At 41.5% G+C, this 24,404-nt stretch overlaps 2 protein-coding genes across 2 annotated transcripts in view; both read left to right on the top strand.

Annotated features, from left to right (window-relative positions):
- ptprga (protein tyrosine phosphatase receptor type Ga) overlaps positions 1-24,404 on the top strand; it is a 275,166-nt gene that overhangs the window by 186,210 nt on the left and 64,552 nt on the right. The window contains exon 5 of the mRNA XM_083533908.1: positions 13,502-13,597. Within this exon, the coding sequence (XP_083390034.1) occupies positions 13,502-13,597 (96 nt within the window). The remainder of the gene's footprint in view (positions 1-13,501; positions 13,598-24,404) is intronic.
- Positions 1-24,404, top strand: part of LOC310722006 (uncharacterized protein) — a 30,935-nt gene that overhangs the window by 5,603 nt on the left and 928 nt on the right. The gene's annotated exons all lie outside the window — the stretch shown is intronic.

Raw genomic sequence — 24,404 nt, forward strand, 5'->3', positions numbered from 1 at the left:
ATTTTTTAGCTTTTTTCCCTCCTGGATTTTTTTTTGGAGATAAAAGCGTGAAATCACCTGTAAATGACCAGGTCTAGGAGTAAATAGACATAAGCAGTGTTCAACTATGGTTTTTACTCGGCAACAGCGGTAGGTAAAGTAGAGCTGTGGTCTGATTGAGGTTTGAAGGTGACGGGAACACTCGGCTGATTTTCACCCTGTCATGGCTCTCCCAGGCCTTATCTCCAGTCACAAAGCCGGAACGTAGGAGGACACGTGCATTGCGGGAAACGGTGCTTAAGCATGCTTTTAATATCATGATGGAGGGGTCAGAAGAAAGAGCAGAAGAAAGACGAAGCTCGGGGAAGCGAGGAAGTCTTTTTCAAGGCCTTTATTCAGTCTCTGTGATAAGAGAAGCACAAAGTAAATTAACACACACGATGGAAGCACCGGAGCCGGGACACAAACACACAGGCCTACACGCTGGGTATCAGAGATAAGAGATGGCATTGATGAATTGAATTTTATTTCCCATCAGCCCTTGCCACTATAAGAAGCGCTTTGCGGAATATTACCAGATGTGGAGATAGTTCGGCGTAGAAGGTGACGCGGCTCAATAAGTGCAGGAAACACACATTGTGCTCATTTCTATGGTGTTCGTGCACATCTGCTTCAGGTAGCGAACAATAAGCATGTGCTGTGGATCAACAGATGTGGGAGTGACGACTGTTAAAGAGGAGAAGTGAAAGTCTGGGCTCTGGAGTGTTTCCTCCTGTTGAGGAATGTGTGATGATGTAAAGTGAGTGAACATGTGCTTATCAGCTCTATTGTTATTTCAGGGTTACTGTGTGTTCCTTTCCTTTATCTTTTCTTTTTCCCCTTTACCTTTGATTTTACTTTCCTCTCCTTTCCATTCCTTTCTGTTCTTTCCTTCCTTTCATTTCCCATTTTCCTTTCCTTTCCCATTTCCCATTTTTTTCCTTTCCCATTTTCCTTTCCTTTCCTCTCCTTTCCCATTTTCCTTTTCTTCCCCATTTTCCTTTCCTTTCCTCTCCTTTCCCATTTTCCTTTTCTTCCCCATTTTCATTTTCTTTCCCATTTTCCTTTCCTTTCCTCTCCTTTCCCATTTTCCTTTTCTTTCCCATTTTCATTTCCTTTCCTTTCCTTTATTTCCTTTCCTTTCCTTTATTTCCTTTCCTTTCCCGTTTTTCTTTTTTCCTTTCCTTTCCTTTCCTTTCCTTTCCTTTCCCATTTTCCTTTTCTTTTCTTTTTTTTCCTTTCCCATTTTCCTTTCCTCTCTTTTCCCTTTTTCCTTTCCCATTTTTCTTTCCTTTTCTTTCCTTTTTCATTTCCCTTTTTTCCTTTTCTTTCCTTTGCCATTTTTCTTTTATTTCCTTTTATTTCCTTTTCTTTCCTTTCCTTTCCTTTCCCATTTTCCTTTTCTTTTCTTTTTTTCCTTTCCCATTTCCTTCCTTTCCTCTCCTTTCCCATTTTCCTTTTCTTTCCTATTTTCCTTTTCTTTTCTTTCCTTTCCCATTTTTCTTTTTTAATTTCCTTTCCTTTCCCATTCTTTTATTTCCTTTCCTTTCCTTTCTCATTTTCCGTTCCTTTCCTTGTCTTTCCTTTTCCCGTGGTGTGACGTGTTTTCAGGTGATCTTTTATTTTTGGTTTAGTTTAGTTGGTGTGTAATTGATTCAGAGTACCGGAAATTAGTACTTCACCTCAGACACTGTAACAGATTGTGTGTTTGTTCAGTAATGAGTAGAAACGCTCAGGTTTATCGTGTGTTCATCTCCTTCTTGTGCACCTGCAGAGTTTGCTCAGGTTTATCGTGTGTTCATCTCCTACTTGTGCACCTGCAGAGTTTGTTACTGTGGGATCGTGTTAGTGGTGTGAAGAAAGTGTAACTGTACATGTAAGTCATTTTTTTATAATAATGTGTAGAACACACACACACACACACACACACACACGGTGTGTGGTAGGAGTAATTGAATTGTGGAAGCATGGGAAGAAGGATGGAGGGATGAAAGTAGAGGAAGACTAGAGGAATGCCATGTTGCCAGGTTTTGAGCTGAAGAGTCTGGATGAAGGATTGCGAGCAAATTAGTTGTGAAACTCCAGAAAGAACAGATGTGTTTTACTCGTCCCTCCTCCTTCTTCATTTACTACTTCACTTAGGTATCTTTCTCTTACGCCATCTCTCACTCTTTCTGTTTGCAGCTCTCTCTCTCTCTCTCCCTTTCTTTCTCTCTCTCTCTCTCTCTCTCTCTCTCTCTCTCTCTCTCTCTCTCTCTCTCTCTCTCTCTCTCTCTCTCTCTTTTTTTTCTCATATTATTACTGTCCTCTTTTTGCCCTTTTAATCTGTCTCTCATTTTCTCATTCTCCCCCCACATGTACTGTCATCTTTCTCTGTCTCTCCCTTATTTTTCACATGCAGTCATCTTTCTCTTCTTCACTCTCTGTCAGGCTCTCTCTCTCTCCTTAACATTCATACTGACATCTCTCTCTTTCTCTCTCTCTTTCTATCTTTCTCTCTTTCTCACATGCATAGTAATTTCTCTGTCTTTCTCTCTCTCTGTCTGTCTCTATCTCGCTCTCTCTCTCTCTCTCTCTCTCTTTCTTGCTCTTTCTTACTCACATGCATACAGTCACCCCCTCCCTTTCTCTCTCCTTCTGTTCGTGTGTCTCTCTCTTCATCATTCTCTTCTGTTGCCTCTTTGTCCAGCTGTCTCTTTCTCAACACCCCTCTTTGTTTCTGTTTTTTTTTTTTATTCTCTCTCTTTATCATCCTCAATGTGTCTGACTTTCTTTTTTGGTCTCATTCTGTCTCCTCACTGTCTGTCCCTCAATCTCTACATCTCTGTCTTCCTTTCGTTTTTGAGCTCCAGCTCTCGTGTTTCTTTCTGTCTCTAACACTCTTTATCTTTGTCTCCTAATGTCTCGATGTGATTGTGTTTCTCTCTGTGTCTCTGTCTGTTTTTCCCTCTCAGACACACATTGCCTGTGCCTCACACTTCCATGTGTCTCTCCCACTCTTTCCTTCCTCTTTATTTCCCTTAATGTCTTTTTTGCTCGCTCTCTCTCTCTCTCTTTCTCGCGCTCTTTCCCTCCCTCCACTGCGACATTCTATTAAACCTTCACAGATAACTGATGACTGCCATGCCTGCTGCCCGTTTTTATTTATTTGCTTATTAATTTGATTTCCGCTTGTTTATTATTGCTTTTCCTGGAGAAGAGAGGGCATGCGGTTGCTAACATAATGTTATATTTCCTTGCCTGTCGTCCGTGGCACTGAAAAACGCATCCATTCTTTAAGAGCGGAGCGCTGCCTAGAGGGCAAATAGATGTCGTCCCAGTTCTTTGCTGGCTTGATACCATTTTTAATAATCTCGTTGGAGATAGTGCCTCGGCCCTCTTTGTTTTCTCGAAAGCAATATTTTTCCATGTTTTTATGAGAAAGTAATACGCCCAGAATTAAAAAGTGACGCCCCTAAAGTCTTTTCGTTGATTTTTCCATTAGCAGGCTTCAGCAGTGGGGGGTGGGGGAAAGGTGTGTTTGTATCTTTCCCCAGGTAGAAAGAGCGTGAGCAGGTGAGCAGATGATTTAGGACTAAGAGTCAACATTTATAAATACAGTTAGCATCTCACTGAAAGCCTCCGCTAAACTCCGTATGCTACTTTGAATATAAATTAATATATATATATATATATATATATATATATATATATATATATATATATATATATATATTTTCTTTTCTTTTTTTGCATATGTTGCAATGAGTTTTTTTTTTTTTAAAGGTTTTTACAGGCTTACAAAGAAAGGTCCTGTCTAGGATTCGGCTTTTTAGTTTCTGCGCGAACACTTAGAAATCAGCATTCTGTTCATTATACATGTGACGCTGTTGCACGGTTTGGACACCAGAGGTCCCAATTTGTGCAACCTGTAGAGTTCGAATATCAAAAGAGCTCCCTGGTCCTACATTCTTTCACTTTCTCTATATGAGTATGCAGAAGTCGGGCATTTTAGCTGACTTTGGAGCTCCTTTCAGCACCGTTTCTAGACATAGGCAAACCATCTTCCTCGCTGCTGATCTCGTCTACTGAATTGATTTGCCTATTTTTTGGTTGCAGTCTAACATACAGTTTAATGTTTACCTACTTCACTTCAGTTCAGCAATTTTACAATTATTATTAAATGTGTTGACTCTTTTTTATGGAAAGTTACGAATGGTTTGTATGGTGTGGGGGCGGAGCAGTGTGGTCAGAGGGCGGAGCCATTGCTAGGGGTTGACAATAGGAATCTCATCTATGGTGCTATAAAGGGTAAAAACGGCCCTGACTCTGTTTCAAGTTAAAACGCCATCAGAAGCTGCGACAGAACTCGAGTTCACAAGTTCACTGTTGAAGGATTTTTATTTACTTATTTACTCAGGGTAACTCACAGCTACGTGTCCCATGATGCACTGCACTGTCTCGCTTTTTCACTCTATAAAGCAGAGAACAGTTTTCTGTGCTTTAGACTACAGTAATGTATTGCAGTGCATCGTGGGGTTTCAGGGATATTCTGCATTAGGACACGACCCTCAAGCAGGAGGATATGAGGGTAGGTTGGGGTTTAATTAAAATCACTTGACGCAAACAAACTTTAAGGGAACAGAAATAAAATAAAATAAAAAAACACAAACCTGCAAGAGGTCAAACATGGAGCGGGCAAACAACTCAGCAATGCGATCTTGAAGCAAATAACCACACAGGTGAATATACAGATTTGGGAGCGCTGAGGATTGTGGGTATCGTAGTTTGCTGGAGCACACACTTACTCACATCAACACACACACACACACACACACACACACACACACACACACACACACATACAGAGGAATTGTAAAATGGAAGAAAGGACATGACTGTGCACTGTGAATAGTGTGTGCAGCAGGGTGCAGTTTTGGACTCGTTTGCATCCTCATTTGTGTGTGTGTGTGTGTGTGTGTGTGTGTGTGTGTGTGTGTGTGTTTGAAACCATCTCTGCATGATCTGTTTGTTTGCTTCTGGAATGTTCATCACACTCCTCCCCACCACCTTTAATGCTACGCTTGTGTGTATTTGTGTGTGACACTTGTCTTGATTGCTAGTCTGCTGTTGGACACACACACACACACACACACACACACACATACACACACACACACACATACAGAGTGGGTCAGCTCAGCCTCATTGCACGCACGGGAGTGACGATGACGTGCAATAAGGCAACAAGGTTTTTCTTCCCTGCCCTTGTGAATGTCAGCGGCCTTTGTGTCTGTACATGTGTGTGTGTGTGTGTGTGTGTGTGTGTGTGTGTGTGTTTGTGTGTGTGTGTGTGTGTGTGTGCGCACGTGTGTGTGTATACACATGCTCTGACTCTCTCTATGGGACGCGAAGCGATGTCAATAAAGGATAAATTCAATTTGGTAACGCGTTCTGTGCACGCTGCATCCTTTCGGAGAAGAGATTCAGCTCACTTTTGGTTTCTCTCTCTCTCTTTCTCTCTCTCTCTCTCTCTCTCTCTCTCTCTCTCTCTCTCTCTCTCCTTTTGATCCCTTTCTCTCTCTCTCTCTCTCTCTCTCTCTCTCTCTCTCTCTCACTCCCTCTCTCTCTCCCTCTCTCTCTTTCTCCCATGAGTCCCCTGTGGATAAACGCTGGAGCGGGGTGTTTGAGATTCAGAAAAAGCTCAGTGCTATTACCATTTATATTACAGGTGTCAGAGAGCGCATGCATGCCTCCTGCCCTTCACTGTCTCAAAGTTAGCAATAAACTCTGCGTAATGTTTTTAAAGCTGCTCATCCACCCCTTGCTGTGCTCAACACTTGTGTGTGTGTGTGTGTGTGTGTGTGTGTGTGTGTGTGTGTGTGTGTGTGTGTGTGTGTGTGTTAGGCTGGTAAAATCAGGCCAGTCACACACAAGTGTGGATTTGAGACAAACCTGGAAAACTTTGAATGAGACTATATATTATAGATTGACGAACCACAACCATTGTTTTCTCGTTTCTACATTTCCAGACGGTTCTCGCAGGCCAGTATACTAAAGTTACTGCAGTCCTACAGTCTTCATCCTGACACATACACTATATGAACAAAGGTCTATGGATACCTGACCATTTCACATTTAGTCCCTATTTGCTCTAATAACCTCCACTCTTCTGGGAAGATGTTCCACTAGATTGTGGGTTAGAGATTTGTAGAGATTTCGTTCACATTCGTTCCAGTAGGGTTGATATTAGAGCTCTGTAACAGGAGCTCTTCCACTTCAGCCTATGTACAGCATATCTTCATGGAGCTTTCTTCGTGCATTGGCAAGCTAGAACACTTTAGCATTTAAGTATCGCCACAATGATGGAACTGAAACCAATACACATTTACTGGCACCCAGATGAGGACGGGTTCCCTTTTGAGTCTGGTTCCTCTCAAGGTTTCTCAAGGTGATCTCAGGGAGTTTTTCCTCGCCACACGCCACTGGCTCACTCGTTAGGGAGAAACATTTAAGGAACAATTATAAGGACAAACGTATAAGCGGTGAACTTTTACATTCTTTTAGAACCGCATCATAGGGCAGATTAAATATCATAACATACGTATGTATATGTTTAAATAGATTTCAGATAAAATAGTTTTATTTTCAAGTCAGAGCCAGATGTGTGTGTGTGTGTGTGTGTGTGTGTGTGTGTGTGTGTGTGTGTGTGTGTGTGTGTGTGTGTGTGTGTGTGTGTGTGTGTGTGTTTGTTGTGCTTCTCACAGCACATAATCAGTCTCTTCAAATATTTAACACATTGTGTAAGCATGTGCCGCTGTGTTTATTTATCGCCTTCATTTACTTTTCATTTTGCACCAAAGAACATTTCGTTAAAAGATTGCAAATCGTTTCCATCTAACAAAGCAATACAGTATTTATTCCCCTGTTTTATGAAAACCGCAGGCAGGATTGATGTCAGTATTATTTCTGCCTGGTTTTAAAGTGTTTTTTTTTTTTTTTCATTTTCAGCCTTTTATCATCGTATGAAACGTTTCATTTGGGTAAAAAGGGGCAATCAAAGATGTCTTTTGTCGCTCGAACCCCAGTTCTGTATGTTGTGTAAGTGAATTATTAGCTGTATCCTTGAGCCCGAACGCCGTGTTGTGTTTTATGTATCATTTTTCAAGCATTAACTTCAGTGTATGTGTGCGAGAAATGTTGTCAAAGACACAAACAGGTGCGTTTAGCAAGTAAAGGCTTGATATTTCTACTATTTATTTAATCTTTTCATTATTTTAAGCTCGTCCGAGGATTCAATTTTTCATTTTCAGTCTCAGACGTGTGAAGCTTAAGGATATGTTTAGCTGATCACACATACTGTAGATTTTAATCCAATCTCAGCTTTTATATTGAAAGATTCCCGTGGTAGTATTGTAGTATTTGGATGGCCAATATTTTTGCACTGCTCAAACACTCTATTATTACAATTTAAAAGAAGAATGTGTGTGTGTGTGTGTGTGTGTGTGTGTGTGTGTGTGTGTGTGTGTGTGTGTGTGTGTGTTGGTTCAAGGGCTGCAAAGACTGATGGGAAATCTTTAGGCACTCGTCCCCCGAGTCTGTGGCCATCGATTCGCTCTCTCGCTCTCTCTTTTCTTTCTCTCGTGGTGACAGCTGTTGTTTTAAAGGGATAAAGTCAGAAATCGATGCGCATGTCCTGTCACTCAAATTAAACACCATGAGGAATGGATCAGCGAAATATTTGTTTGTGTGTGTGTGTGTGTGTGTGTGTGTGTGTGTGTGTGTGTGTGTGTGTTTGTGTGTGAGGGCATTTTAAGTATATTTATAACTATGATCCATTAACATGTCACCTAGCAGGCCGTATGATTAATTACACACGCCCATTACTTTTGAGGCTCTGAGTTGGTTTTTTTTTTCATTCTCCCCTTATTGGCTTCTCGCATCGATCTCCCGAGACGGATTTATGTGAGAAATATTTTGCGTGAGTGTTCGGTTAGGGAAAAGAAAAAGAAAAAATAACACGTCCGGGAATCATGATCTCTTCACTGTGACCTTGACGCCTGTGCGGCTACGAGACGGAGCAGCTTAATGGTCAGCTCCTTTATTACAGATGAAGACCATCGGTCACTATTATACTGCGTATTAGCATACGGGCTGCATCGGTCTCCCGGTATGAGATTTCGACTCTCTCCATTCCCTGCATAATTACTGTACAAAACTAAGCGGGAATCGAGTTGAATGGTACACAGCCTGCGAGACAAATAGACCGGGTCCTGCTCGCTCAAGCACAACATGTTTTATGCACACCATGCTATAATTACCTTTCTCTTTCTCTCCGAGCTGAAACGCCTCAGATCATGTTGACTCGCTTTTGCGCCTCCGTTTTAAAGTGTCTCAAACACGGGATTGGGGTTTTCATTAATGATCCTTTTTTTTTTTTTTGGGCCGTCATGGGGAATCTTGTTCACTGCTAGTAGTTGTAGTTGTAGATGGTAGTTGTTGGTTTTTTTTTTTAGGAATATTTCTTTTAAAATAATTTACAGACAAAACAGACAACCTTGAACACAACATGTAGACATTCTGAAATAAGATTAGTTACCACTAAAGCATGATGAAATAAACAGCTTGGCGTGTTTTGAAAAAGAGACAGCGGTCATTCCAGATGTCCTCTCGCATTTCCCAGAGCAGGAAGCGTGTGGTTTGGTTCTAATTAGAGGCTGCGAGGGCACTTCCTGTACATGCTTTAATATCAGCGAAGCATTAAAGGTTTTTGTCTCCAACGCCTACGACTAAAACATAGGTTAGGGGAAAGGCCGTTGTCTTTAACCTTGACGCCACAGGACACAGGACGCTAGTTGTGACTAGCAGCAGGATCATGTCTCGAGAGAAAGTGTCGCACTTCCACACCCTGGTAATGTCTCTGCGACGTGTGAACAGCATTGTCTCAAAATCGACATCGACGCCGCTCATCTTCGCATGACGGCGTTCCGCGTGATTTATGCGAACACTAAAAAAGAGGGTATACACACACTCTTCACATCACACGACATGTTTATGGCCCTTATCGAACATGCATGACATGTTATAGGGCTGCTAATCGGGATCTCTAGAGGGACATCCGAGGCACAGGTGTTTTTGAGTCGCAGGTTTCCCTCCAGCTGTAAAATCTCCCCCCGCTGAGCTTCACACACACTACTGTCAGAGAATAAATACACACCTCAACAAAGCTGAACATCACAGAACACTTTCAGAGCAGTATCAGGGGTCGGATGGAATTCAGTGATTAATCAGATGTGTATGAGGGATAGGATTATCTCTTTTCAACTTGTGATTTATTCATTGATTTTTGTTTTCTAATTGTAGTTTTTTATGGGATATATGGATATATATATATATATATTCTCTGGCAGATCCAGAATTGTATCTTCAGTTTATGTGTTTTATTATTAAACGTGATTATTCACGTTTTTTTTTTTGTTTTTTTTTGAAGGGGAAGCAGGAAAAGGAAGTACAGTAGAAGTGTTTCTTTCTTTCTTTCTTTGCTTGAAAATGATATATAATAGTAGTTATTAATCAAATTAATACATGACCAGAGAACAGCCATGAAAAGAACAATAAATATTCAAGACTCCTTTTAGTACATTATATTGGACAAACATATCGGGACACTGGACTTTTCTGTCTATATGTGGTTCTTCACTAAACTGTTTGAAAAGGACACACGATATTATATTGGTCTTTGGATGTGGTAGCATTAGATTTTCCCTTCATTTGAACTACACGACTAAAAACCAGCATGACAGGGCCTCATCATCATCACACCTACTTCAGTACCTGAATGAATCTCCACAAGCATACTCCGAAATCTACTGGAACATTTTTCCAGAAGACTGAAGATTATTATAACAGCAAATGAGGATTAAATGTGGAATGGGACGTTCAAAAAGCACATGTCGATCTTATGCTCAGGTGTCCGCACACTTTCATCTTTATAGTGTACGTTTCCTCCAATCTCCATATTCTGAGATCTGAAATACTTGTTCTAGCTTTGCTTTTCCTATCGTCATCTAAAATAAAGACAAGTCAATAAAAACCTGCGTAAATTCGAGCAGGGATTCTAATATGACCCATTTGCAAGCCAATATGTAATGCACAGTTTATGTGATTGTAATTGTAAAAGCAAAAATAAAAAAAAACAGGTCAAGTTTGGCAAGTGGAGATTTGTGGTAATTCATGCTGCAAAAGAGCCGTCCGGACACTGCATTTCACGGCTCCTAGTTTTATGGCTTGTTTGTGTTGTCCTCCAATAACGCAGTGTGCATTCGGAATTATAAACAGAAGCGGCAGGTCCTGTTACTGATACACATTTAAACACAGATTGGAAAGATGGGTTTGAGCGAAAGCGTTTTGTGTGCAGATCTGTTTGCCAAAGCGCTTTAGCCAATATTAGAATAGTTTTTGTTTGTGCGTGTGTTTTGAGTGTGTGTGTGTGTGTGTGTGTGTGGCTTTGCATCTCAGCCTTTTCCACAATCCCTGTTTTGTGTGTGTGTGTGTGTGTGTGTGTGTGTGTGTGTGTGTGTGTGTGTGTGTGTGTGTGTGTGTGTGTGTGTGTGTGTGTGTGTGTGTGTGCTTGATACATCCGGATAACAAGTGATACGTGTAACCAAAGTGGTCGTCTCCAGCACCGGAGTGTGATCTGTATGTTAATGGATTTCAGGAGATACACATACATACACACACACACACACACACACACACACACACACACAGAAATATACACACAAGTGCACATGATCTGAAAGACCTGTGAGTGACCTTTACAGAAAATGAGCTTGGGGAACAAACACACAACCACACACACACGCCCACACTCAAAGAAAACGTTTGCCCTCATGAAATCCCTCTGCATATTTACTCAGGCTTTATTGGCCAGTGAGGTCATCCAAATTCATCATGGGTCTTACTTTCCTTTTTCTCCCAGACTGTTCACACGATCACACTCTGATGGAAAAAAAAGTAAAAGCAAAAGAACAGAAACGTTGCTTGTTGTGTAGTCCTTCATTCACCGACATCCCCCCCCCACACACACACACACACACCCCACAACACCATCTTGCATTGCACACTGCATTCCAAGTCGTCCGTTTCACGAATATGAGTAACGCCTGACAAGAGCGGGTTGTTTTTGCATTCCGCGTCCGCCGTCCGTCTCTCGTTTTTATGGACGACACGTCACCGCCTGTCACTTCTCTCCTCGCCCGAACGCAAACAGACTTCTAATCCATCTGTACGCAAAGGTTAAGATACACAGCGCCCAGACACGCTGCCGGCTTTCTTTATAAAGTCATGCACCGAGAGAGAAAGAGAGAGGAAAAAAAAAAAAAAACAGGGGGGCCTGAAATATTACTGCTATTAATCACTGTCCCGGAGACACTGACACCGTCGATGAAAGCGGTTCGAGTTTAGACGGATTCCTGCGCATGTTCTGAGCGATCCATATTAGGAGGCACGGGAAGTGCTGGAGACTGAAATAGATCAAAGCGACTCATGGGTCGGGCTTTCTGTAGGGATTACAGAAGTGTGAAAAATGCAAGGCGTACAATATTGACAGTGTTGATCTGAAAAGGGAAACAAGCTTGGCAAGCAAAGCGCCAGTTCGTCAGGCATCGTCTCTCACCAACACCAACACACACACCAACACACACAAACACACACACACAAACACAGGCAATTTTCTGTCTTTATTTAAAGATACAAAATTATTGTTCTCATCTGAGAGTTTTCTCCTTTTTTTTTTTTTGCTTCTTTCTCGAACTCTTTGCGAAGGAATTGCTGCACATGGTACATTTCTAATCCGCAAACCCAGACGTGTGTGTGTGTGTGTGTAGCGTTTGAAAGCAAGCGAGCATACCCACGGTGATTCTACACACACCATCACCATGACAACTGACGGATGGAGCCGCTCTGATTGGCCTGTTCTCGTACCGAAGGAGGCCGCTGATGTCACGGGGAGACCAACGTGGCTTTTCACGGAAGCCGAATTGTAAAATTCACTCGCATCCAAATCGATGGATCCCATTGCCTCGTGCTCGAGTGGTGACTTCCTTAAGAGGCTTAAAGCGTCCTGCCATCCATTCTTCTGCTCTTAGCGTTTTTCTCTGTCTCTCTCACTCTCTCGCTGCTCAATCTCTGAGAGGCCCTGGTTATCTAATGCCACGGTGCAGAAGCTGTACGTGCCAAGAACAGGCTGTTTTGTTTCTTTTAGAGCATGCTATTGACTTACATGCTGCCGCTGCCAATTCGGGCCGAGGTCCAGGTCCGGTGAGTGTTTCGTCCATTCTGATCAGTTGCCAGCGATCCCATCAGCTCGGTTCAGGCCCTTAACGCAGCCGGGCCAACGCCGCTCACTCAGCCACTCCATTAGACATACTCGGTTAATGGAGTTTCGTTCCAGTCTCTTTAGTTGGAAAGCACTGTTATAGTTTTTAATACGTCTTTTTTTGCTTTCAGAGCTGAAGAAACACGTATTTTTGCTCCACCGGGGCTCCGACTGGAAAACCACGTAATGACGTAATGACGGCCACGTTGCAAGTTCAGTGGAAGCTAGTTTTTTTAAAACTGGGATATATGGGATTTGTGTTTATTGTTGTGAAAGACATATGAGTTGCACAACAATAAACACAAATCCCATATAGACCTGAAATGATCTGATAATTGTTAACACAATATTAGACTAATAATACACCTGATGGGTGTAACATTATGACCACCTGCCTAATATCGTGTTGGTTCCTCTTTTGCTGTTGAAACAGTTCTGACCTGTCGATCATTAACACAATTAACATCTTCAGAAGTTTGAGCTACAGGAGCTCCTCTGTTAAAGCGGATCACATGGACCAGCCTTCACTCCACACATGCATCACTGAGCCTCGGCCGCCCTTGACCCTGTCGCCGGTTCACCACTGTTCCTTCCTTGGAGCACTTTTGAAAGATACTGACCACTGCAGACCGGGAACATCCTACAAGAGCTGCAGTTTGGGAAATCCTCTGAACAGTCGTCTAGAGGTCACAATTTGGCCCTCGTCAGACTCACTGAAATCGTTACACTCGCCCATTTTTCCTGCTTCTACCACGTCAACTTTGATAAATCCCACACACTACAGGTGCCATGATGAAGAGATAATCACTTTATATAAGTTATTCACTTTACTGCTCATAATTTTATGATGTCATAAACCTGATTGGTGTGAACATGCAATTGTTGGCAAACTGCTGTGTATAAGAGGAATAAAGCACCGGCTTTTACAGTGAAACCCTGTTTCTTTCGCAATCAGCGTGTGAATATTCCAGATGTGTTTCAAAGGATCTCAATAATCGAGCTGTGCAGCATGGAGGAGAGAGTGTGATGCTAATGAAATGAAGATCCAGAAGCGCTGATCAGATCTGAGTTGTTTGCCTTTTATTTCATATCTTATACATTTTCTTTTTTGTCCCTCACTCACAGATGCAGATCTACATGTACAACTCGGACGATTTCGACAGCCTTAGCGCAGCCATTAGGGAGAAGCGGGTCATCGCCGCTATGGCCGTCTTCTTTCAGGTGAGAGATTTATCAGTAACATTTTACTTTTTTACATTTGTGCGCGCGCGTGTGTGTGTGTGTGTGTGTGTGTGTGTAAGAGAGAGATAGTTATTGTCACTGTGTTGCATGATCAGCATTTCACTCGTGGCTGGTCGTGAACTTAAAAAAAAAAAAACGCGATTTTCCATACTCTCTTTCTTCCACTTTGTCACTGACACACACACACACACACACACACACACACACACACACACACACACACACACACACGAGCACTCTCTCTTTGTCCTTGTCACTGTAATCACAAAGAGAAAACACTAAAAGCGCTCTTCGACACAGAGTGTTAATAAGCCCTCACACTTCAAAAACTTCAAACTGTGTATTTTTTGTGTGTGCGTGTGTGTGTGTGAGAGAGAGAGAGAGAGAGAGAGAGAGAGAGAGAGAGAGAGAGAGAGAGAGAGAGAGAGAGAGAGCGCGTGCTTCTCCGTTTTGTGACGTTGACAACGCAGTCTGACTGTGATAACCCGGAGAGCTGGAATTTAAAGGTGCCATTAGACACAGAGGAAAAACAATGACAGAGAAAGCTTTAACAATACACCCACACAAGCAGAGATTTCAGACGGAGAAAGAGAGAGGAAAAGAGAAAGAAAGCGAGAGAGAGAGAAAGAGAGAGAGAGAGAGAGAGAGAGAGAGAGAGAGAGAGAGAGAGAGAGAGAGAGAGAGAGAGGCAGTGATGAAATCTGAGCCGGAGAAGTGAGAAGAGCAAGAGATATTTAACAGAGAAAGAGAGTGAGAGACAGACACGAGGGTTGATTGAGAAAGAAGGATGACATTTGAGAGAGAGGAGAGTTCGAGAGGCCAAGCTTTGATTGTGTGACCGCTGCCGTGATTGATGCTGTTACTCTTTCCTACAGTTTCTCTTGTTCCAATTCCGCATGCTCTTTGAAAAGCTTCCCTCCTCCACTCGCTGCTGTCCGGCTAAGCGTTTTGACTAAACATGACGTGTTTGTTTGGGCTGTACAATAATGAAAGCGGTTCTGTGAACGAGGATTAAAAGATGCTTATTGAGTAAATAGGCAGGGTGAAGGGTGAAGACTGTGATTGACAGGTGAGAGAAAGAAATGCCCACCCCGAGAGTAAGACTTGAATGCTGGTGCATCAACCAGCCTTCAAACAATTTGCTCTTTTAATTCCCTCAACTCTTCTGGGACATCGTAGCACATCGTAATGGAGTTTGCCTTGTGCACAGGGGCAATGTCATGCTGGATCCGGTCTGGGTCTCCTAGTTTAAGTGAAGGGAAAATGTCATACTACTGCATTTAAAGACGTCCTGTACAAATGTGTGCCTTCAGCGTTGCGATAACAGTTTGGGAAAGAACCACATGGCTGGGAAAGTCAGCTGTCCCAATACTTTTGTTCATATAGTATAGAGAAAATATTTCCTCAATTTGCCTCTATATAGACTTTTACAGTTAATGACTCGTATGCCAGGCACACACTGTTTGACCTATTTTTTATAGTCCTTTGCAATTGTTGCTTGCCAGACTGTCACTCCCATGTCACTCGGAAGGATCTCAGTTGTCATAATGTCGGACTGTACGACAGTCATAAATCGAAGTTTTACGTCATCGATCCGTGACGCGTTCAGACCCGCGTTTTCTCTGAAATGAATCTGTAGCATTCATTTTGTTTATGACATCCCTCGGTAATAAGTTTTATTCCTGCTGCGCTCTCCACCTGACTCTTTTTGATCGTAGTTGTCTCACTGATCGCGTCATCAGGTTCTGCGCTTCTATTGGTTCTTGGTTTGACAGTCGTCGTAGGAGAAGTCACAGCTTCATGATAGAGGAAAAATTATCGCAACCGGCTGTCGGTGAACACGTCGAGACTAACTGGGGGCAGGCTTTGAAGCTTCTCGGTAGACGTATAACTCAGTGGTTCACGTCGGTGAGTTCAGATCCCGGCCTTGCCACAGATCCACTCCTGGGCTCTCGAGTATGGCTCTTTTACTCTAAACTGCTTGAAGCTTGGAGCGGATTCCTCCTCACTTTTGGATGATAGCGACTGCCAGAGGAATGGATGTGATTCGGGGTGGAGGGGAGTGGAGGAGGGAAGCAGGCTGATAAAAGTCTGATCGTTTTGTTTTATTTGGAAGAACAGAAGGTTGAGGATGAGGTTGTCAAGACTACAGATTTTGTCTAAGATTATATTTTTTCCTTTATTCAAGATTTTCAAAATTTGTCTCAGACGAACAAATCGTGGCCAAAATCACACAGTGTGCACCATGATCAAGTGCATGCAGGTAACCTGGTAAAGATGTGGTAAACACTACCTACTAGATCATCTCAGACTGTTTTTTTTTACAGTGCTGCTAAGGCATCCAGGCAACATCCGGTACTCCTGACATTATCTATCATCACAAGCTTCTCGGACAAAATCACATTGTCGCATGCGTCATTTCTGACCCAGCACGCCTCCTCGCCCCAGAGCTGCATGGATGTGCTCAGTGTCTTACTTCCACTTACTGCACTTTGGTGACACAAAGCCTGACTCACAGCCAGGAGCAGTTGAGAAACAAAACCTTCATGATACAGCATCACAGAAGGTTGGCCGAAATAAAAAAGAAAACAGATTCCAGGAATATTTATTCAGTTGCAAAAAAAAAAAAACACTGATATAGATAATATTTGGCAAACGAACGAATGGCAGTGATTTGTTTCAATAATAAAAACTCCAGCCGACATTCTTTGCACAGAACCCAAATAATTGATGGAGTAGAATATGTTATAATAACGTTTAACATGTAGGTGTTAATGTATGCAATAGATTTACGCATCCCTACATAATACATAAAGGATTTCATTTGGTTACACTACAGTGAAATAAATACCTGGAACTCCTTCGAGAACGTCTATTACGTGACTGAAAAGTGGGGCAAACGGTGTTCATCGCATTTTCCATAACCAACTTTACGGAACCTCCACCAACCAACAATGGGCAGCAAATCACCAGGGCTTCTGCAGAAGTGCACGTTTTACAGTTCATGGCCTCGAGAGTGGAGTGTGACCTGAGCAGAAATTGAGTTTGACACCTTTGATTTCATGAAGTCGGAACGTCCAGACTGTTACCTGATTGGGGGCAGGCTCTAAAGCTTTTTGGTAGACGTATAACTCAGTGGTTCACGTCGGTGAGTTCAGATCCCGGCATTGCCACAGAGCCACTCCTGGGCTCCCGAGTAAGGCTCTTTTACTCTAAACTGCTTGATGCTTGGAGCGGATTCCTCCTCACTTTTGGATGATAGCGCCTGCCAGAGGAATGGATGTGATTCGGGGTGGAGGGGAGTGGAGGAGGGGAGCAGGCTGATAAAAGTCTGATCGTTTTGTTTTATTTGGAAGAACAGAAGGTTGAGGGAATTTGGGTGACAGTAAATAGAAGGCTTTAGAGTGTAAGAAAACATTGTAGACCAAGTCTGTATTTTGTGTTAGTGTGTGTGTGTGTGTGTGTGTGTGTGTGTGTGTGTGTGTGTGTGTGTGTGTGTGTGTGTGTGTGTTAGAGCTCTCACAGGATCAATAGAGAGATTTCTCTGTTGCTGAGATCAGGCTCAGTGCTATGGGAGCATGCAGAATGGTAATACTACCTACTGACAGGACCAGCCGTCTCCAAATGCCTCACTTCACCTCACCCCACACACACACAGACTCACATACTCAGATAAAGGAGCTTGGGTCTCTGTCTTTCTTGCAGCCCGAGTGCACCTGCAGTGGATTTGTTAGCTCTTAACAAACTCTCTCAGCCAAAGAACATTACAGAGAAGGAATCAATACCCAAAATGCTGCATGCATTCCTAAACACGTTCCGCCTTTGTTTTTATGACGTTTTAAACGTCCCGCCGGTATTTATCACTCGATTAGCCTGCGTTGTTCTCTCTTTTCTGACGTCCTCCTTCCGTGATTCATAGTCGTAGCCTGTAATCGCGTCCTCTCCGCCGTGCGCATTGTCTGTCCAGCTTTCCCTTCAAAGATCTGTCATTGATCCGTCTCCGAGGTTTCCAACCTTTTCACAGCTCGCGACCCACAACAGGTCGGAAAGCAAGCCGGCTGTTAAAAAGGCAATTACGGCTGTAACCCAATAAACGACACTGATAAACAGAGAAAACGGGCCTGCAACTGTGGCTTGACAAAGAGCTCACATTGATTAGAGAAGGTGCAGCCTGGTTAGTTCTTCACAAAATCTCGGTTTGGACACTTGAATAGGTAATGAAATAATAACCATGGTAGCTATTTTTTTCTGCTTGTTCGAGAAACTTGGAAAACCAAAACACAAATCATTTGTTGTTCCTGAGACTGCTGTGTTATTATTAGAGCAGAATACATGTTGCTAATACCTTGTAATACCTTTTAATTACAACCTTTTATTACAACCTTTTAAAAGGTTGTAATACCTTTTGACAATAACATCTTAGTTTTTGCTAAAATACCCCAATAAATGGTTAAAATGAGATAAATACACTGCCAAAAAAGTCACCACCTCAATTTTAGCCAAGCAAATAGGCAGTGGATAATTACTGCATGGATGAATATGTTTCAGCTGGCAACAAGTTATTTAACCAGAAATGATGCAGTGTGTAGCTTCTCATTTCTTAAACAACAATGTCGGAAGACACATCCTGTGGTCGTGGAACAGATGTTCTGTTTTAGAAGGTCAAATTATTGGCATGCATAAAGCAAAGTAAACATCTTAGGAGATCGCTGAAACTACTAAAATTGGGTTAAGAAAAAGCTGGAAAGATAGTGAGGAACCATCATGTGAAAAAAGAAATGTGGTCGGAAAAATATCTTGAATGATCGTGATTGGCGATTACTTAAACGTTTGGTGAAATCATATCGTTAAAAAACAACAGTAGAACTCACGGCTATGTTTAATAGTGAAAGTAAGAGCATTTCCACACGCAAAATATGAAGGGAACTAAGGGATTGGGACTAAACAGCTGTGTAGCTTTAAGAAAACCACTTATTAGTGAAGCTATTCGGAAAAAAGACTTCAATTTGCTAGGGAGAATAAAGATTGGACTCTGGAGTAATAGAAGAAGATCATGTGGTCTGATGAGTCCAGATTTACCCTGTTTCAGAGTGACGAGTGCATCAGGGTAAGAAGAGAGGTGGATCAACTGATGCACACATCATGCCTACTGCCTACTGTACAAGCCTGTGGGGGCAGGGCTATGATCTGGGGTCGCTGCAGTTGGTCAGGTCGAGGTTTAGCAATGTTATGTGCCCAAAGAATGAGGTCAGCTGACGTATTTAATAAATATATAGCTGGTGGCTGAGTTTACCAAAAAATGGTTGTTACAAAAGAGTCCTACACTGAATGCATCGACAAAAAAAATGGACGTTTATAAAATGGAGCAAATAACAGCATTTGTAAATCATAAACTAGAACAATTCGCTCTGTACTGGGAAAAACATGGACCAAATACGCAAGACCCGATAAAATTGATTTTTCAATCAAATCAATGATGTGAAGAAAGATCACTTCCCATAGGTGTATAATTTTCTCTTTTTTTCTATTTCTGATGAGCATATGTACAGTGGACAAAAAATGTAATCTGTATATGTATATATGGGCATATATGTAAACATGAGGGTATAGATGTACATATATTCAGTTGTGTCTTAAAATGCAATGTCTCTTTTTCTTTGAGGAAAAGTACATTAAAAAGGCAATAAAATAATACAAGGAAATTTTGCAAAACAAGAAAGAAAATAGTAATTGTTGAAAGAAATGCAAAATAAAAATCGCAAAGATCTGTCTGGATACTTTTTTTCTCCTTTCTTTCGTATAGCCCTCCTAGCCAATCACAGGCAACCGTGAACTCAGGTATGCGGAAGAGGGCAGATAGCACTGTAGCGGCAGCAGTTTGAAAAGAATGATTGACAGGCTTCCCGTGTCTCGCAGGAAGCACGTGTCCACACACACACCCTTCACCCGCTCTCTGTTGTTGCTCATCATTCATTTCCAAGCCTTGCCCCTTTTGCTCTTTTTTCTTCATAGGCAGCTTTCCTTGGAAGTGTTTTCAGTGGATCCTTGAGTGTGGGGAAAAAAGAGAGAGAGAGAGAGAGAGAGAGAGAGAGAGAGAGAGAGAGAGAGAGAGAGAGAGAGAGAGAGAGAGAGAGAGAGAGAGAATGCTTGTAAGGAGCTGGTCAGTGTTTTTTCATGGCAGTCGCAAATTACTTCAGAGGCAACCGAGGACTCTGAAAGTTACAAGCGGCTCCTTTAAATTACAACCCACACCCCTGCGGCACGAGTGCAGCACACTGGGTGAATACAGCCCACACACTGAGCGCCACTGCTCTGCTGAGAATATCTCAGATCTCTCATTATTGAGCACAGCCTGCCAAATTGCTTGGGCATCACATTAGCCAGATTTATTCACAAATCCAACCTCTTCATCTGTCCGTGTCGACTGATAATGGACGGCAATCGTAAAAATTCGAGCCTGTTTGTCTACTACTTTATTTACCTTTCGATTCAGGCTCAAGGCTCATTTGGATCTGTGCGTCTTTTTAGATCCGTAGCTTCAAGCACACACTTCTCTCAGTACATATTAGTGCTTCAGGAAAAAAAAAAAATCTGTATTTCTGGTCCTGATTGATTGTTTTGTTCGTTGATCAAAATCCTTGCAAACTCTCTCCATTTTACCCACAAGCATCATGTAAGAAGATTTTTTTTTTTTGCTTTCATTCTTTGTGTTCTTTGTTCTGTAATATTTCATGCTCTTTTGTGTTATTTATAGCTTGGAGATGAACCCTAGGCCTTATAGCTGTGTGTCAAAATGTGCACTATTTATTTTATAATTTTTTTTACTATGAAATGTACTCCAGGTGGGTGTATGTGTATGTGTGTGCATACCAGATGGTCTTATGTATTAGCAAATGGAGTGACATAAGAAAGAAGAGCAAATAAATACAATCCAGACAGTTATGATTCAGGTTACACGTTCTCAGCTAGTGCAAATTACGTCTAAATGGAAAAACATAGTGTTGTGTTTAAAGTTTTTTTTTTTTTTCATTTTTTTGGTGTTTTTTTATTGCGTGTCTCCTCCAGCAAGTGCTACATGAGTGTGTTTCCTCCTCGCGGTGATCTTCAGGAGATTTATTACATTTCCACACTCTCGCCATGCGATAAGCAGATTCATCTCGGATTACCTTCACGAGCCGCAACTTTCCTCCTGTGCTTAATCAACGTAGCCTGCTGTTTCACACGCGCGACTTCAAACGGCAAGCGAACAAACCTTCCGACTGCACCGAGCCGTCGAATCAATCCTGCGACATCGAAATCGTACTGACTCACAGGGACTGAGGTGCAAACGGTAGATTATGCTGACGTGTGCGTAATCGGTAAATGCGTCAGATTTCAGGATGTTCTTTCCTTTAATAGTTGTTTATTATGAAGAATAGTTTTATTCAAGGTTTTCCTTCATATCGTTTATTAGAAGGAGCATTGTCGTTTCTTATGTAGTACATTCCTTAAGGTTATATGACAGGTTGACATTAATATTAAATTTGATTAGATTAGATTAGATTAGATTAGATAGATTAGATTTAACTTTATTGTCATTGTTCAGAGTACAGACCCAATGAACAGAGCCAATGAAATGCAGTTAGCATCTAACCAAAAGGTCATATAGCATTTTTCTATCGATCGATCTATCTATCTATCTATCTATCTATCTATCTATCTATCTATCTATCTATCTATCTATCTATCTATCTATCTATCTATCTATCTATCTATCTATCTATAAATGGAAAATTCTAATTCAACAATTTACATTTGGGTAATACAGATTGTGTGTGTGTGTGTGTGTGTGTGTGTGTGTGTGTGTGTGTGTGTGTGTGTGTGTGTGTGTGTGTGTGTGTGTGTGTGTGTGTGTGTGTGTGTGTGCATCTTCCATTAGAAAAACATTATGCAGTATATTTCTTCAGGTTGTATAAAATGACAGATTGACATTAAGATTAGATTAAATTAGATTAAATTAGATTAGAATGGAAGTACAGAAGTACAAGTACAGAATAGAATGCTGTTAGAATCTCACTCAACTGAAGTGCAAATAGCAAAGTGTGTGTGTGTGTGTGTGTGTGTGTGTGTGTGTGTGTGTGTGTGTGTGTGTGTGTGTGTGTGTGTTTGTGTGTGTGTGTGTGTGTGTGTGTGTGTGTGAAGCATCCGCATGCTTATATAATCTATTGTGTCTATATTGTGTATATAATCTCAAACTGTGCAGGTATGAGGTAATGAGGTTTTATTAAAGTGTTCAGCAAATGAACAGAATAAAACAAGTTTTTTAAATACTTCTGTAATATAAAATAAGATATTCCTTTATATATATTTACTATTATATCAAGTCGAAAATTTTCTAACTCTACTATCAAAATTCTTTGATCTTTCGCAGCTTCTGTAACTGAACGATGGAGTATTTAATGCGAGAGATACAAAATGTCTCACCACCTTCTGATCCTTTAGCTTTAACAATCGATCCACTTTCTATAACCAACATTATTTACGTCATTCATTTCGCCTGGACTTCGGTCATGTGATCTGATTCAGTCACATCTGTATTGAATGGATAAATGAGCTAATTGGTGAACATCTGCACCACGAGCTTCTTCATCTAACACCAAAAAAAAAAAGAAAAAAAAAAGTGACCAGCGATGATAATTATTGCAGTAAAAAGCGCTTCGTTGCCGGTTAATTAGCAGATTGCACTACAAAGAGATGAACTAAACTGATTACTCACGGTTTATTATTCATTAAGGTTTTGTAACATCAGATATTTATCCCTTTTAACCACTAATACTGACGGCTAATGCAGATGTTGAGTATTTAGTTCATCATTATTTTACAAGGCTGCTCTGTAATCAAGTGCTGATTAGAAAAGGCAGGCTTGTTTACGTAAATTGGAACGAGCCTGTAATTTTTGCTAAAATTAAATCATTTTCTAACAGTATTAACTCAACTAATAGAGACCATTCAAATATATTAAAGAAGACAAAAACTTAGGTCGGGTCAAAAGTTCAGCTCCGGGACGACGAGCGGGTTTGTGTTTGTTTGTTTGACAAAGTCCTGAGAGCGTGACTCGACTAGCAAGAGACGCTGAGGATTCTGGGTAGAGACACAGAGGATTCGAGGGGTTAGAACGGGTGATGGTTTTGTTTTGTTCGAGTGCAGAGGACGTTGGGGGAATTTGGGTGCTTAGTAGTGGATGTAGTAGGGTGTGTGTGTGTGTGTGTGTGTGTGTGTGTGTGTGTGTGTGTGTGTGTGTGTGTGTGTGTGTGTGTGTGTGTTCATTTTAGAGCTTTTGGGAGTGTGTTCATCTCATCAAAGCAGGAGAACAGCACATTAAAGTCATAAGCTACATAACTGTTGTTTCTGCCCTATCGGTTTCCTGTGACTGTTTTGTTTTGGGCTTTATTTTTATTTCTTTTTACATTTGTTTATTCTATTTAGATTTCTTTTGTTTGCTTGTTTTGAAAATTTTGGCACCATGTGACGTTATGAATGATTTTTTTTGTTGTTGTTGTTTTGGGGGGTTTTTTCTTTCACTTCCTCCTGGTCCCTTCCCTAATTCCCTTAGCAGCAACAGGAGCTTTTGGGCTGAAGGAGATTTATAGCACAGAGAGAGAGAGAGAGCAGAGAGAGAGAGAGAGAGAGAGAGAGAGAGAGAGAGAGAGAGGTGAGATGGATGGATGGAGAGAGGGAGGGAAAGACATGTACAGCCAGTGGATGTTTCTAAAGCTTTTTCAACTCCACCCTCCCGGGAACGCCAGTTAGATGTGCCTCCAACGCTGTTGGCTTCCTCTCTGGAACTAAACACACACACACACACACACACACACACACACACACACACACACACACACACACGCGCACACACACACACACACACACACACACACACACACACACACACACTGAGACATACATTTTGAACAATAGCCCTGACCCCTGGGTCCTCTCTGTCAAATCCTGTCTCTTGTCTGCAGTCTTTAGGGGAATCTTTAAAAGCATTCACTGCTGCAGAGTTTGGTTTTGTGCTTCACCATGTTTTGTTTTCTTTTTGTTGTATTCTTTATCTTTTATTTGTTTGTCAAATCCAGATGCAAGAATTCTAGTTATTTTCACTTGTGTCATATTAATTCATGTCTGGACAATTATAAAAATGTCAGTTTGTATCTCTCCCCCTCTCCCTCCTTCCCTCTTGTTATTTCTCTCTCCAGTTATCAGTTCGGTTCACAGTTCAGCAGCTGCTTCATAAACATGATACATGATTGTAGATATTGATACAGTAAGTGTTTGCTGGGTGATAATTATTACAAAAGCTAATTACAGAATTGAAGAAGAAATGAGTCAAAGCTGTCGCAACATACGTATTCATAACAAGCCTTCCTTAATGTCACAAACCAATTCTCAGGGAGACATTCAAGCACACACACACACACACACACACACACACACACACACACACACACACACACACACACACACACACACACACACACACACACACAAACACACACAGATAGAGAATATTAAAAAAGCATGATTCCAGGATAAGAACATCACGCAGTGCTGTTCTGGGTTTCAGTGGTTTGGATTGAGAACACTTCAGCTTTCTGTTTCCAACCCCTGAGGCTACAACTCTCTCTCTCTCTCTCTCTCTCTCTCTCTCTCTCTCTCTCTCTCTTTCTCTTTCTCTCTCTTTCTCTTATACATATTTCTTTCTGTGTGTCTCTCTCTCTTTATATATATATATATATATATATATATA

This window comes from Silurus aristotelis, assembly GCF_946808225.1.
Source record: "Silurus aristotelis genome assembly, chromosome: 28".
Taxonomy (NCBI): domain Eukaryota; kingdom Metazoa; phylum Chordata; class Actinopteri; order Siluriformes; family Siluridae; genus Silurus; species Silurus aristotelis.